General features: G+C 33.5%; 1 protein-coding gene across 5 annotated transcripts; it reads left to right on the forward strand.

Annotated features, from left to right (window-relative positions):
* Positions 1-707: 707 nt before the first annotated feature.
* LOC141402715 (F-box only protein 33) lies at positions 708-14,308 on the forward strand. Of its 5 annotated transcripts, none has more exons than XM_073984576.1 (9): positions 708-773; positions 1,233-1,350; positions 1,505-1,793; positions 10,137-10,292; positions 10,357-10,461; positions 10,523-11,027; positions 11,118-11,192; positions 11,266-11,502; positions 13,453-14,308. In XM_073984576.1, exons 3-9 carry the CDS (start codon positions 1,657-1,659, stop codon positions 13,591-13,593), a joined length of 1,356 nt encoding a protein of 451 aa, XP_073840677.1. In that variant the 5' UTR covers positions 708-773; positions 1,233-1,350; positions 1,505-1,656; the 3' UTR covers positions 13,594-14,308. The 5 variants fall into 5 exon arrangements, with proteins under 5 accessions (XP_073840677.1, XP_073840676.1, XP_073840678.1 ...); XM_073984577.1 differs by having other exon boundaries at positions 746-860; XM_073984578.1 differs by lacking the exon at positions 708-773 and adding an exon at positions 790-839.
* Positions 14,309-15,310: the final 1,002 nt, after the last annotated feature.

Here is a 15,310-nt window from a genome sequence, read left to right on the forward strand (position 1 = left end):
AATATTTACGGTATTATTTAGAGATTATAAAAGAAATTTTCCAATTAGGCTTTGATATTCACGAAATAGACCTCGATGACTGTCAGTTTTGCTTGTCAATGTGTACTATACTTAAATTAGTATTGATACTCAAATTCACAAAAATTCCTTATTCATTGTTTGTTAAAACCGCGCTGATTATTTAATCAAATGCTTAACCGCAACTTCCGGTCGATTTCACAAAATTCTTTTACTTCTTTATTAATAGCAAACGAAAGCCACTAATTTTTTATTTTTGATCAACTTTACAGTTCGGCGTTTTGTGAAGTAATGCTCTCTTATTTTTAGAATAAATGATTTCGCCAGCGGCGGGTAGGGATCAACCAACTGTTTTTTTGTAGGGATCTCTAAAGCAACTGCTTATAAATTGCATCCAACGGAGTGCTTTTTTCATAACTCCGTGTGGACTGCATCGAAGGATGTTGTGAAATCATAACTCCACATGCACAACTTCCAAAATTTTTTGCTGGGATGGCGTTAGCATTTTAAACCCTGCCGGGATGTACTCCAACGGCACATGTACTGTACACTTGTATTGATTAAACTGCCAACTTTTTGCTGGGAAACTAATATTTTGTGTAATAACGGCCATATAAAAACTGTTCATATATTATTGGCAGCACTCATCGCTGTTTCACTGTACAAACTTTTATTGGCACCACTTTTCATTTCGACTTATACATCCCTAGTCTTTGGTGACAAAAAAGAATAATAAAAATACATCGATGAAAAAGGTATTAAGTTTAGTGTAAAAAATAAGAAGCGCACAAAATTAACAGTGAAAAATCCAAATTTGTAGTGTATTAAAAACCATTCTATTTGTATGTCCTTGAAAAGAAATTTGTGAAAACAACTAAATGTGAATTTTTTCTTTCTCCAAACATTTTTCCTATTGCAAAATAAAACAACATCGCCACGTACAAACAAACATACCTATATCTATGCTGTTGTGTCGTGATTTTTCACAATACAACAAAAATTTATCAAACAAAAACAACATTTTCTGTGACGTTTACGTTTGTTGGTGACGGCGACTGCGAGAATTCCCTTTTTTTCATTACGGTTCTGTGTTTTTGCTGCTGCTGGCCGTTGTTTTTGGAACTGTGCAAAACTGCACTTGATTACGGCACAATAATAACAACAACGACATTTAATATTCCATTATTCTGGAGGACACCATTTTTGAAAAGTAGATCGAAGAAACACAACCAAACGAACGAATACATTTTGAAGAAAACTGAACGAAAAAAATTGCTAATTTTCATTTAATCAATTTCGAACCTGCGAAGGAGTCGCTGCTGTTCCATTAAAGCCCTCGGCACATACGGTCCGTTTTGTGACACGTTGCGCGTTGAAAACAACAACCACATGAAAAATGTGTAAGTGATGCCAAGTTTGTTCTTGCAGTTTTCATGTGGTTGTTGTTACGCAACGCTCAACTCGCCGTATGTGCCGGGGCCTTAAGGAAAACATTTTTTGTGCATTGCTTATTAAAAAGATCAAATACAACAGAAGCAGCGGTATTGTGTGCCAAGGGAGGGTGCACACAATTTGCTCCATATACTTGTAAACTAATTTATAATTAGCCTTCCTATCCATTTATTCGCGTCGTTGGATATGAATCATAGCTCAGCGAAATGGGGAGAACTACCATCCTTGGTATTGGGCCAGATATACGAATATTTGGAGCCACGAGACCGACTTAATGCCAGTCAAAGCTGCAAACATTGGCGTAGTGTATTATTCCAAAAGAGGTAAGTCAAAAAGAGTGTTTGAATTTATGTATGTTTGTATCTGTAGTTGTTATAAGAAGTATTTTACGCCATACCGTTATTTGCATAGCTTCATAATGTCTATTGACAGATAAAATTATAAACGATATTCGAATAGAACGTTTATTGTGTAGGTTCCTAATCAATAAATTAATTATCTGGTCTGTAAAATGAAAAATCTATAAACCTCAGATTGTTATCAAAACTTGGAACAGATCTTGTTTAGCAAAAACTTTCCGGGGACTTATTTCCTTTAGCTATCCCTGTCGGAAATTTAAAAAAATCCAGAGGTAGCGTTTTTTGGGCTTAAGTCTCGTTTAGGGGTACCTCTCGGATCGGGCTGAAATTTTCACCATAGGTAGTCCTTGGGACCCTGATAACAACGATGTACAACTTTTCCGGGGGAAGTACATACTTCCCGAAATATGGGTCTTGACATTTTACTATTTTTACTTGGGCAATATGGGTATCATTTTAAAGCTCGTGGTGAGTACTTTTGATTGCGTTTAAGACTTTGGCATAAGTTGAATGGTTTCATTAAGATCGGATCGGGACCAAATTTTTGTCACAGGTATATATAACATGATCACAAATATATATAACATTTATTGCGGAAGTCCATACATCCCGAGATATGGGCCTCCGAAGTTCCGAAAATTCCCTTGTTAAATGTCGGCTACTTAGAGAAAAATTTTAATTTAAAAAAAAATGCTGTTCCCGTTCCCTAGATTGGCTCCTGTCCATAGCAGAAAGACTTAAGTCCCCGCCGAAGTCCATAGGAGAAAGTCTTAAATTCCGCCCGAAGGCCGGCTACTTAAATCTCGGGAACTATGGACTTCCCCCTGGAAAGATAAATATAGTTGTGATCAGGGTCCCAAGGACTACCTAAGGTGAAAATTTCAGTCCGATCCGAGAGGTGCCCATAAATAAAGTAATGGTGTTAAAGTAGGACTTTCCCGAAATGTCAAGACCCATATCTCGGGAAGTATGGACTTCCCCGGGAAAGATATATATAGTCGTGATTAGGGTCCCAAGGACTACCTATTGGAAATGTATACTTCCCGTTCCCGTATACTTAATTACGATGAGTGACTCATCGCTTTCACAAAAGTAAAATACGGCTGAGAATTGGAAAAGATCATTATTTTAGCCATAGGAAAACGCTATTGCTTTTTGGTGAAATGGGTTCATAAATATTTTCGGACAATTTCAGGTATTTCATGTACGAAACACCGCCAATTTTGATAAAATTTGGAAATTGTGACGGAATTTGATCCAGAAGTATTATCGCGAAACTTTATTGAAATCGTGGTGGTTTAGGATATCATAAGCTTATTCCTAGTTTAGCTATAACTGTCGGATAAATCTGAAATTTTTACCATAGATAGATCTCGATGCCCTGATTACGAAAATATAAAATTATACCGGCGGTCATGAACTTAAAATATCACATTTTTAATGATTTATTTTCTGTTAAGACGCTAAACCCGGTTTGGGTGTTAGAGAAAAAAGTGTATTTTTACTGTATTTTTTGCTTAAAAATTCTGGTAATTATCAAAATTTTAAGAAAAAAACTTACAATTTTAAAGAAACTGTTGTCCGCGTAACCGATATTTGCACCTGTCCATAGGAGAAAGTCTTAAATCCCCGGCCGAAGGCGGGTAGCTTAAGAAAACTTACAATTCTAAAGATACCTTTGTCTGCGCTGCCGAAATTGCACCTGTCCATAGGAGAAAGTCTTAAATCCCCGGCCGAAGGCGGGTAGCTTAAGAAAACTTACAATTTTAAAGAAACTTTTGCCTGCGTACCCAAAATTTGCCTAAAATTGTAACCGGTTTATATACAGCTGGAAATATTACATTTGTAGATAGGTGTTTTCCTAAGCTTTCTTTTGATACCCATATCAGCCCAGAATACCCGGTTATAATCTGGTTTTTTACCCGTAATTTCGGTTCAAATAATAATCAGGGCATCGAGATCTATCTGTGGTGAAAATTTCAAATCGATCGGACGATTATAGTCAAACTAGGAATGTTCCCATACACGTTCATACTTCCTCAAAAATGTCATTTTCTAAAAACTTCCTAAAAATAATTTTTCGAAAAAATACTAGTCGATTTACTTATGTTCGCCTGTCTCATCGCATTTATTGTTCAATTCGCATATAAATTGAGAAAGATAATTTTTGTCCGAAGATTTTAGGATTTTATTTATTCAGTTTTCCATATAATGCAAGTGCTTCTATGTTTCCGGCATGTACCAGTAGTCGGCATCTTGTCTATCAATATTTGACCTTTTTAAATACACCATTTCCACATGTAATTCGAATAATTTCAGTTGTAATTCGAAGAATTTCAGTTGTAATTTGATTATTTCATTTGAAATTCGAAACATTTCACTTGTAATTTGAGAATTCCAATTGAATTTCGAATTATTTCATTTGTAATTTGAGAATTCCAATTGAAATTCGAATTATTTCATTTGTAATTTGAGAATTCCAATTGAAATTCGAATTATTTCATTTGTAATTCGAATTTTTTCATTTGAAATTCGAATTATTTCATTTGTAATTCGAAATTTTCCATTTGTAATTCGAATTATTACATTAGAAATTCGAATTATTACATTTGTAATTTGAAGTTTTTCATTTGAAATTCGAATTATTACATTTGAAAATCAAAGCATCTGAAATATTTTTAAATTAAGGGTGGTGGCAACGATGATCCATTTTTAAGTTTTTTTTTTAAGGTTGTGGATCATCCCAGATGGTTGAGAGGGTGTTGGAAGCGTACACTTAAAACGTCGACACAATGATGTGGAAAAGTATTATAAATAATAATAATTTAAATATGCGATAAAAATTTAATCAAAAATGTTAGAATCATATAAAGTCAGGGATTTGTTATTTTCCCAATCAAAAACCAAGGGATTGGCATGTAAGGATACACCTATATTACCCTCCAAAGTTTTTGGAACTTTTTAAAGAAGACCCGATTGCAGGAAAACTACATATACGTTTTAGAGAAAAAAGTTAATTATTACAAAATGCTTAAAAAGTCTCAAAAATATAATTTTCATAAACAATTTTAAGTTAAGATGAATACGATCCTTTATTGATTTAAGCGTTATGGTTGGATTATCTTCACCTGCATATAAAGAAGAAATGAGAGTATTTTTGTTTTTATTACAAATAAAATAATTCGATTTTCAAATGTAATAATTCGAATTTCATATGGAAAAATTCAAATTACAAATGTAATAATTCGAATTTCAAATGTAATAATACGAATTTCAAATTAAAAAATTCAAATTACAAATGGAATAATTCGAATTACAAATGGAAAAATTCAAATTACAAATGAAATAATTCGAATTTCAATTGGAATTCTCAAATTACAAATGAAATAATTCGAATTTCAATTGGAATTCTCAAATTACAAATGAAATAATTCGAAATTCAATTGGAATTCTCAAATTACAAGTGAAATGTTTCAATTTTCAAATGAAATAATCAAATTACAACTGAAATTCTTCGAATTACATGTGTAAATGGTGTAGTCGATTTACTTATGTTCGCCTGTCTCATCGCATTTATTGTTCAATTCGCATATAAATTGAGAAAGATAATTTTTGTCCGAAGATTTTAGGATTTTATTTATTCAGTTTTCCATATAATGCAAGTGCTTCTATGTTTCCGGCATGTACCAGTAGTCGGCATCTTTTGTATTTGAACTCAAATAACAGAAAATGAATGCAATAACATTGGAAAATAATCTTTACCATAGTGTCAGCTAACTTTGTGATGAGCATAGACCATTTATTATATCGGAATTAAACTTTTTGTTACTGAGTGTTTTTTATTTTTTTATTTCAGCTAAAGTCCTTATTTTGTTGTTTCAATATTTGAAGAAACAAAATGTTTAACAGTGGGTAATGAAATTGATTACTACTTAAAATTATTAAATTTTTAAAAGCGTTATGGATTAAAATAAGAAATATTTGTGTGGAAGTATGTTGTTTAAAATAAAAGAATCGATCAAATTATAACATTTATTTACTAAAATACGACTACTGGAACATGTCATGCCGACAATTGGGAAATGGTGCTAGCAAAAAAGCACTATTTCACTAAATTCGCATTTTTCTCGACTTTTATAAGAAATAATTCAAATTTTTTTTATTTCATCGAAAAGTAAACGAAATTTCGAAGCAAACAAGCTTTAGTTCATAGCAAGTGAAAAAATTTACTCGACTATTGGACAGGACGGGACCGACTAGGGTCAGTGCACTAGTCGGTCCCGTCCAACTTTTGAATTCATTTTTCCCTTTTCTTACCCTTATTACGAGAATGTATTATTGTCTTTGGGGACTCCTTCAGCCGATGGTACCAGTACAAAAACATTAGTTCGACTAGATTGCGTTGGACATGATCCCCAACTGAAGGCCGGCCATTTAAAATCTGATATTTCGTATAAATTTTAAAAATTTGTGACTCTCGATATCGGACCCATTTTTGACATTATGAGGATTTAACAGAGAAAAGAAAACTAACAAAAAATTAGTTCGTTTGAACGACCTAGTTCGCTATCCTCGCATAGTTCAGTGGACACCGGTCGTTTGTATGAACGAACTTCGAACAACCCTATTATATATTTTCTTTTGGTGTTGAATGCATTTTAAACGGTCGAATTACAAATTTGGAGGCTTTAATAATATAAATATGACATTAAAATGTATCGCTGAGGAGATCCGCCTTTCATTTTAATAGTGAATTTCAACTTCAAGATAACGCGAAGGCTATAAATCTGTTCATAAAAACCAAACAATAACAAAAAATCAGTACTAACCTAGGATACGCGAACAGCGTTTTCTAATAATAGACTTTCTCCTATGGACCGGTCCACGTTTTAGTATAGCTCCCATATAATGAATGATACCGCACGATTTCAGGGATTTGGGCGTTTTTATCCATCTGGTATTTGAAAATTACTATCAAAATTTTCGGTCTAAATTGACTGTAATTTGCCATTTAGAGTTCCCAGTTCTCAACTTCTTTAGGCCGGCATTCCGCAAGGTATTGGATAGATGCAATTCTCGGCATTTTCGACATATCTCAGGCCCATATTTCGGAAATTATGCGTTTCTACATTCATGTTTATATTGGCTTATTCAATAAAAACAGACCTACATGTGATAAAAATTTCAACACGATCCGAAAATAGCGGATAAATTTAAGTTAAGCACAAGTTAGGATTTTACTTAAATTTCGAGACCCATATTTATATCGGGAAGTATATAAAAATTATATGTCCTCAGATAGACCTATATCTATCCTTGTTATGTATTATTTCAAATTGCTGTCCTCAGTGGAAAAGTGAAAGTCATCATTACTCATTTGCTTTTTGTTGTACAGAAGCAGCCCATCCATCCATCCCATTCATTTTTATTTTGGCAGATCGTTTAATTTTAAAACCTACATTACAACTAAAAAATTCACACATTTCCTTAAAATATTTCGTTTTAATTCCTATAAGCATTTAGTAATTGTTTTACTTACAAATCAAACATATGGCTATGACCTAATAGCAAACAATACACATCAAATAAGTTATCTATAGATTACTTTCAAAAATTTCTCTTTCATTCAATACACCGATTATTTTGCATGCTTTGGGCCAAATGCTTTGTCTCACGTATGTCTTATAGAAAATAATGCAAATAACATATAAACGCTCAGTTAATTAATTTGAAGGCCAATTTTGTTTTTAGCGTCATTTTCTTTTGTCTTATAAATTCGTAATATTGTAAATTTGTAGATAGCTACAGCAAATACACGATAATATATAAGCATATTAAAAACGTTTTTTGGTAGGGGATCTTGGAAGGATTCAAAACATGTAGCATATTTTAAAGAATTGATGAGAGGATTCACAAATGAATATTTGTTAAAGGTTTAATACCAAAATACAGTGACAGTCCCATCATATTCCACGAAATATAAACATCACTAAATTTACTTTATTATCGTTCTCTAATTTAATTCAATGTTAAGACCACAGAGTTGGGCTTTGACACTTTGTGGTATTCTGGATCTAGGCTATTATTTAGTTTTATGTATGTACTTAATTTCAATTCATTATGTTACCAATTGATTATTTACAATTTAGTTGTGGTTCTACTGTAACATTTTTCAAAACAGACAAGACAGATAGACGGCATTTCGATGGTGATGGCATAAATAAAATTATTGATGGCAGTTGCAACCACCAATGTTTGTCATTGTTTAAAACAAAGAAATCTGATTGGTAATACTCGAGTACTTATGAGGGAATTTGATTTATTTATTTAATTTTTGTGTCAATATTGGTCCAAAACGTGGACCAATATAGCTTTTAAAAGCCACTTTATCCGAATTTTGTTTGGAAGGTACCCGAAGGAGTGGACCAATACAATCCATATTCCATCCCGATAAATGACTGAATGAAGTAATACGATGTGCAAAGCCTGCACCAATCAGAAACTCCCTGCAAGAATTACTTCCTGATTTGTCATTTTGGTTGGAGCCTTCAGGGTTATTGGAATTTTTAGGCCAATATCTTAGGAAGTATGGACTTGTACAAAAAAATTGTACCATTGTAAAGGGAGCCGCAAGGACAACTTACTGAAAAAAAAAACTTCAAAACTATCCGACAGGAGCTCTTAAATTTCACTTTAACAGAATTTTGTGTGGTAGCTACCCGAAGGAGTCGACCGGACTATATCGGTCGAACCCCATCTATATCTGGAAGGAATCCCATCTATATCTGAAACTTTTGTGAGAGAGGTGCCCGAAGGAGTGGACCGATATGGCCCATCTTCGAACTTAAACTAAGTTTGGACAAAATATTACGATACCCAAAATTTTTTGCGAATCGGTTGATCCTTTCGAGAGTTAACGTGCGCGCAATCCATACAGACGGACAGACAGATGGACGGACATGGCTAAATCGACTCCAAATTGTCTGAAACGAATTTCGTCCAAGCATACATGGGGTCTAAAACCGTTATTTCGACGAGGCACATTTTTGGCGGTATCAAAGCGTATAAACCCTTTCTAGCCTAAAGGTTGAGGGTATAAAAATCAAATTTCGTTCGTTGGTAATGGCATCAGTTGAGAACGGCTGGACCGATTTGGGTAATTCTTTTTATGAAATGTTCGCCATAACCCGACTTAGGATTTTATGCTAATTTGACCACGCCTACTTTTTTCAATTTTTATCTTATCTACAAAAACTATTGAACCGATTTTTCTGAAATTGTCAGGAAATGTACAGAGATGGCTCCCGGTAAAAATGGTCTACAAATTTTGTTGAATTTCGGAGGGGGTGGGGTACTTCCCCTATACCCTATTTCTTTCGTTTTGAATTGTGAAATGACCGCCATAAACTGACTTAGGTTTTTATGCAAAGAATATTTATTTGACCACGCTCACTTGTATGCCCACTTTTTTCCATTTTCAATTTGTATCTTTCCCACAAAAACACTGGCTACATAATCTGTTGAATTTCGGAAGGGGCAGGGTACTCCCCCTATACCCTATTTCTTTAAAATGTTACATCTACAAAACTACTGAACCGATTTTCTTGAAATTGTCAGGTAATGTACAGTGATGGCCCTCGAAACTGGCTACATATTTTATCGAATTCCAGAGGGGGCACGGTACCTCCCTGATGCGATATTTAAAAAAAAAACATTCGTAATATTTACAAATATAGCCGGACCACCCCCACTTTTTAGATATATTATATATTGAATACAATATTTTTCAATACAATATTTTTTAAACCTTCTGAACCTAATTTCATGCAATTTTCAGAAAATGTTCAGGAATGTCCTTTATTTAAAGACGAATTTCCGGGGCTTATTATTTTATAATCGCTGTATTTGCTGAACTTATGAGTGCATCGGCTTGCAAATTAATCATTAATTAATTTACAAACAACTGTGGTTGCGCCTACGACCAAGAAAAACGATATATTTAAAAATTTCCTTAAATGGTGAGGTTCAACGGTTCATCCATCGGCCATGAAAAACTAAAACATATAAGCCTCAATAAGTGGGAGAATTCGACTTAACCATTTTTTTAATGTTTATAATTAGATCGTTTAAGTAAAAAGACAGGGGACATGGAAGATTATAAATTCGAAACAGCAAATACCAATTTTGAATTGTCAAGCATAAAGTTCATAAAAAGTTGTCATTAAAACTCATTACGACGGGCCAGCAACGCGGACGGGGTCTGCTAGTTATAAATAAAAAATAATGTTTTTGTTTATTTCATTTCAGATTCTTTACAAACTTTAAACTTAAACTAAATATTGACAACGATCGTCAGTGTAAATTTTTCCGACACACTTTATACAATCTGACGACCGAGCTTATTATTATCTTTGATTTCATCAATGTTTTCCATATTGAAAAAATACGACGCATCTTATATAGGTAAGTGGTATTATGTATTTTGTTGAAATCAATATAAAAAGTATATTTTCGAATTTATACATAGAATTGCACGATGTGATAATTTACAAGGTTTACGTTTCCAAACAAATAATGTTGGTTTGACACCACCGGGTGATATCAGTGAAGAAAATCTAGTCGATATAGAACAGTGAGTAATATAGTCACAACTCAGCCTTCCCACAATCTTAATTTGTCTTGACATTCTTCAGACTTTTTGTAGAGCCACTGAAAGTATTTTTAAATCGCAAGCGAACTCCTTGCAGCATATTGGATTTAGGTGCAATTGAAGCTTTAACATACTATGGTTTAGACTTCCTGAAATCTCTGAGCCGGCCTCAAGAGCTGAAAGAACTAACATTGGCCTCCATCAAATATGATCCTAGTCATTATCCCATGTTTGCCATGGAGAACAGTCTCATTCAAAAGTGTACATCATTGCAAGTGCTGTCGCTCGACTATGATACCCTTAACGAAGAACTTATGCATGCATTGAAAATTTTACCACTTAAGAAGTTTTTAATTTGTGTACATGGTTTGGATCGTCATCATCCGGGTATATCTGAGAGGACATGGGCAGAATTTTCGGCAAATTTTAATAATATTGAATTAATTGTCACCCTCATCTATGCCTATGAAGCCGTTGAAGTTCTCCAGATGCGTATATTGCGACAAAATATGCCCATAACCCATTTGAGGGTATTGTTTTGTGATTATGTAAGTATTTAGAAGGAAGTAAAAGGGGTGAAGCATTATTAAAATGCAAACTTTTTTACTACTAACCGCTCGCACAAATAATCAAATCAGATGAACGTTGAAGCATTGGAATGGATTTCCTTAAATAACAGTGCCACTTTGAAGAGTATACAATGGATTGATTCCGTAAGTTTTTATTTGTTTAGTTGATTGGGGAAAGGAGTATACTTAATTTTATAATTTTTTCAATTTGTTACAGGCCTACAAACATTCCGATAATAATATAATGGACTTATTTTTACGCACTGGCCAGGATCCACTTGTGATGATGTCATGGCGATGCAAAAATCTCGAAGAAATTGTTATCCATGGTTATATTTTGGATCCACATAATATTGTGGGCATTTCTCGTTTACGCGGTCGTACCTTAAAACGTTTAGAGGTATCAATGATTGACACCGCTCCAAATGAGGCCAGTATGGATTCATTTATTGAGGTATGTATCGACACTAATTATGGGGCCATAACATTTGTTTCGGAACAAAAAGTGGTTACTTTTAAATAAGCAGAAAAAGTTTTAATGACATGGTAAAGTCGAATGTCGACTGACACTCATCCGACTTGTTTAGCACGTTCATGACAAGATTTAAGCATCTTGTTGTGCTGATGCGATAAATATTGTTTGATATATGACTTGCACTGGAGAAGTCTTTATATCTGTGTTTATTTTTATAAACTCTAAGGCCTAGTTCACACGAGCCATGAGTGTCATATGTCCTGTATTTTTTCATACATACGCAAACGCTAATATGTATGTCATATATGTTTTCACCATCAAATAGGCAGTAAATTACGTCTCCACATGGTTTGAGTGAGAAGATTTGATATTTTTTCTGGATACATACCCAGCAAAATGTACGATGACAAATCATGAGTTGAATCAATGGTCATTGCAATTTGCATCAGTTCATTGCCATGGCATTTTGCACCAGTTCATTGTCATGGCATTGTGCACCAGTTCATTGTCATGGCATTGTGCACCCGTTCATTGTCATGGCATTGTGCACCCGTTCATTGTCATGGTATCTTGCACCAATGCATTGGATCTGGATTTCCAACAATCAGAAATAAAATTTACGGACCAATTATGTAATTTGTTGAATACAATACCCAGATGGTTTCTATCGCCAGATGTCATTTTTCTTTATTTTTATGTAATTTTCATGATTATTATCTTTGTTTTTTTTTTAAATGTATATTATATTGATCTGCCAAAATCATAGTTAACTCTTCTCATGGCTGCAAGACATTTCATTCAACTTGGGGTTTCGTTTTTTCAACATTCGATAAATTATGTGGCAATCTCTGCATCAGACGCATCACTTGGGAAATATAGTATAAATTCGAATTCTATTATTTTTAAACAATTTATTGGATCTTTCACGACTCCAGTCGAACTCATGATAATTCGATGAATAAGATCGGATTTTTCACGACTCCATTCGAACTCATGATAATTTGATGTAAAAGATCGGATCTTTCACGACTTCATTTGAACTCGTGCAAAAGAACCAGTGAAATCATGATTTCATATGGAACCACTTCCATTTAATTTTGCTGGGTTATGTGACAATCTCTGCACCAGACTCATCATTTGGGAAATCTAGTATTAATTCGAATTCTATTATTTTTAAACAATTTATCGGATCTTTCACGACTCCAGTCGAAATCATGATAATTCGATGAAAAATATCGGATTTTTCACGACTCCATTCGAACTCATGATCATTTGATGTAATGAAATCATGATTTCATATGGAACCACTTCCATTTAATTTTGCTGGGTATTGATGGCTCGACTGAACTAGGTCTAATGGGTATATTACACCATATGTCTTTTTATGTTTGTATACTAATATCCCAGCAAAATGTTTGCCTCCAAAGATGCAGTTAAATTATATGTACAAGTAATCTGGAAGTGCATCCAATTATGCATTTTCACTCATGATTTTTACAAGAGCGTGACTACTGAAAGATGCACTCCATAGCACTGCATTTTAACTAACCCCTTTGCACTGCATTTTAACTGACCCTTGCCACTGCATTTTAACTGCAAATGGATGTGATTCTTTGGACTGCATCCAAAAGCGGTTAAAATGTGAGGAATGGAGTGCCTTTTTCATGACTCCGTTTGAACTGCATCAAAACATGCCGTGATAGAAGTAGTCTACATTGCACTGCTTCCAATTTATTTTGCTGGGTATATACACCAACTGATGTTACACACGTAAAAACATATAGTGTACTGTAGCCATTATTGCTAATTAATTCTCAAAACATAGTTTGAACACATAAAATTACTTTGCTTGCATACGAGATTTTTTCACATGGTTTATATAAAATATTTCTATATATGTATCATAATTTTACATATGCACACTTACAGGAAATCAATACACTATTAGGCCAAAAATGGGAACCCCTTAATCTCAACAATACGCATCCAGCCCTTGGCTATATGCCAGTTGCTGATGATGTGCGTGATGAATATGTCTTCGATCTCATACGACGTGATATTTCTAATTAGAAACGAAAACAAGAAAAACAACTGAATCATTTAATTGATTTCAAAAATGGCAACTTAAAAAATAGCAACAACAACACAAAATGGAAATTTTACACAAAGAAAATTTTTAGTAATTAAACATAAAGAAACACCTAGAGAAGTAACAACTTTACAAAACATGAATGAAAATTTATCCAACATATAATTTTAAGCCAAAATCCCATCAGCGAGCAGCGTCAATCTTTCCAATCAATAAAGGGATGGAGAGAGAGATGAAGAACAAAGTCATGCTAACTTTAAAGCTGATATGATATCATTTTTGCTTGGAAAGCAAAAGGTTTTATAAGAGAATTACAACTTATGTATGAAAACAAATGGGTAAATATGTTAAGAAAAATTGCATGACAGTGATATATAAACTTTTAAAATAATTTTCTTTAAAGAAATTATGTTTTTTTATTATTATTTTTATATACATAAATGTTTTTGTAGCTATATACTTACATACATATATTTTTTTAGACTCACAAAACGAAATGAGACAATTATTATATAATTTCTAAATTATTAAAAAGAAAACAAAACGAAGTTTGTTAAATTATTTTTTTTTAATTATTCTCCATTTCCAAAAACCAATTATGATGAAACAAACTTAAAAACTATATGAAATTGAATTTTTCCGATTTTTGTGCAAGGAACAAATTCCTTTTCATTAGGCATCATCACTAACAACAAATAACAGAAATTAAAGCACAAAAATGCGGAACATTTGTTCGAAAAATTGAAAAACAAATTTAAAATTGAAAACAACAATATTTTGTATTATTTTTATTGTGTTTCAGAACAAGAAATTTAACCTGTTCCTAATATTTGGAAGTAAAAAGCTGGCTTTGACTTGCAAATGATCCGTCTTAATGGATTCGATTAATCAACTAAATTTATGGATTTATCACGTATTAGAAAACAAAGCTTTAGTTGTGTTGCCACTTGATCCCGTGAATGAATATAACTCATATATTATATAAAACCACGAAATATGTTGACGATAACACGAATGAGTATTTTGAACTTCGGCCTTAGGCTAATAAGGGTACATACACTATGGTATGGCATAAATGGGTCTCACCGAAATTATGGGTTTAGACCACAAGTTTCTTTCTTTCAGTTCTCGAATTCTTTTGATTTTTTGCAGCATGTTGTTTGAAGATTGTTTTAAATTTGTTCTTTGTGATTCGGAATACAACGATACATTTTTTGGTGAGCAAATCCATACTTCCGGCCATAATGACCCAAAGCTCAAAAAATTCTGTGGTGGTGGTCAACTGAAATGGCTGGTTAATTAAAAATTAGATCCACATATAACAAAAAGAAAGTTTAGACGACAAGCAGTTAATATAGATAGAACCTTAAGGAAGACATCAGTTGATTGTACTTCGTTTTAAAGCTGGAAGGCGCTCAGAGTACTTCTAAGACAATAAGACAGTGACTGCTGGATCCATGCCTGATAGGTATGAGAGAGACGCGAACTCGTAATCACCGAAGAGCCTGTGTCTAGTATTATTTAACATCGGATACTGGTATAGAAGGTGTACGATGGTCTCGGTCCTTAACCTCACAGCGCCTGCTGTAGTCAACATCGCTTTCATCTCACAACAAGTTCTGATTCTTACATAACATTGTTCCGACAATTTTTATACCCTCCACCATAGGATGGGGGTATATTAAGTTTGTCACTACG

This window comes from Musca autumnalis, unplaced genomic scaffold, assembly GCF_047663935.1.
Source record: "Musca autumnalis isolate F117 unplaced genomic scaffold, ASM4766393v1 scaffold_4, whole genome shotgun sequence".
Classification (NCBI taxonomy): Eukaryota; Metazoa; Arthropoda; class Insecta; order Diptera; family Muscidae; genus Musca; species Musca autumnalis.

What these genes read in the sequence shown, in the direction of transcription:
- LOC141402715 (XM_073984576.1), top strand. Translation starts at nt 1,657, where the DNA reads ATGAATCATAGCTCAGCGAAATGGGGAGAACTACCATCCTTGGTATTG. An exon ending in AGTGTATTATTCCAAAAGAG is followed by an intron (nt 1,794 to 10,136) that starts GTAAGTCAAAAA and finishes ATTTCATTTCAG; the next exon opens with ATTCTTTACAAACTTTAAAC. An exon ending in GTATGGATTCATTTATTGAG is followed by an intron (nt 11,503 to 13,452) that starts GTATGTATCGAC and finishes GCACACTTACAG; the next exon opens with GAAATCAATACACTATTAGG.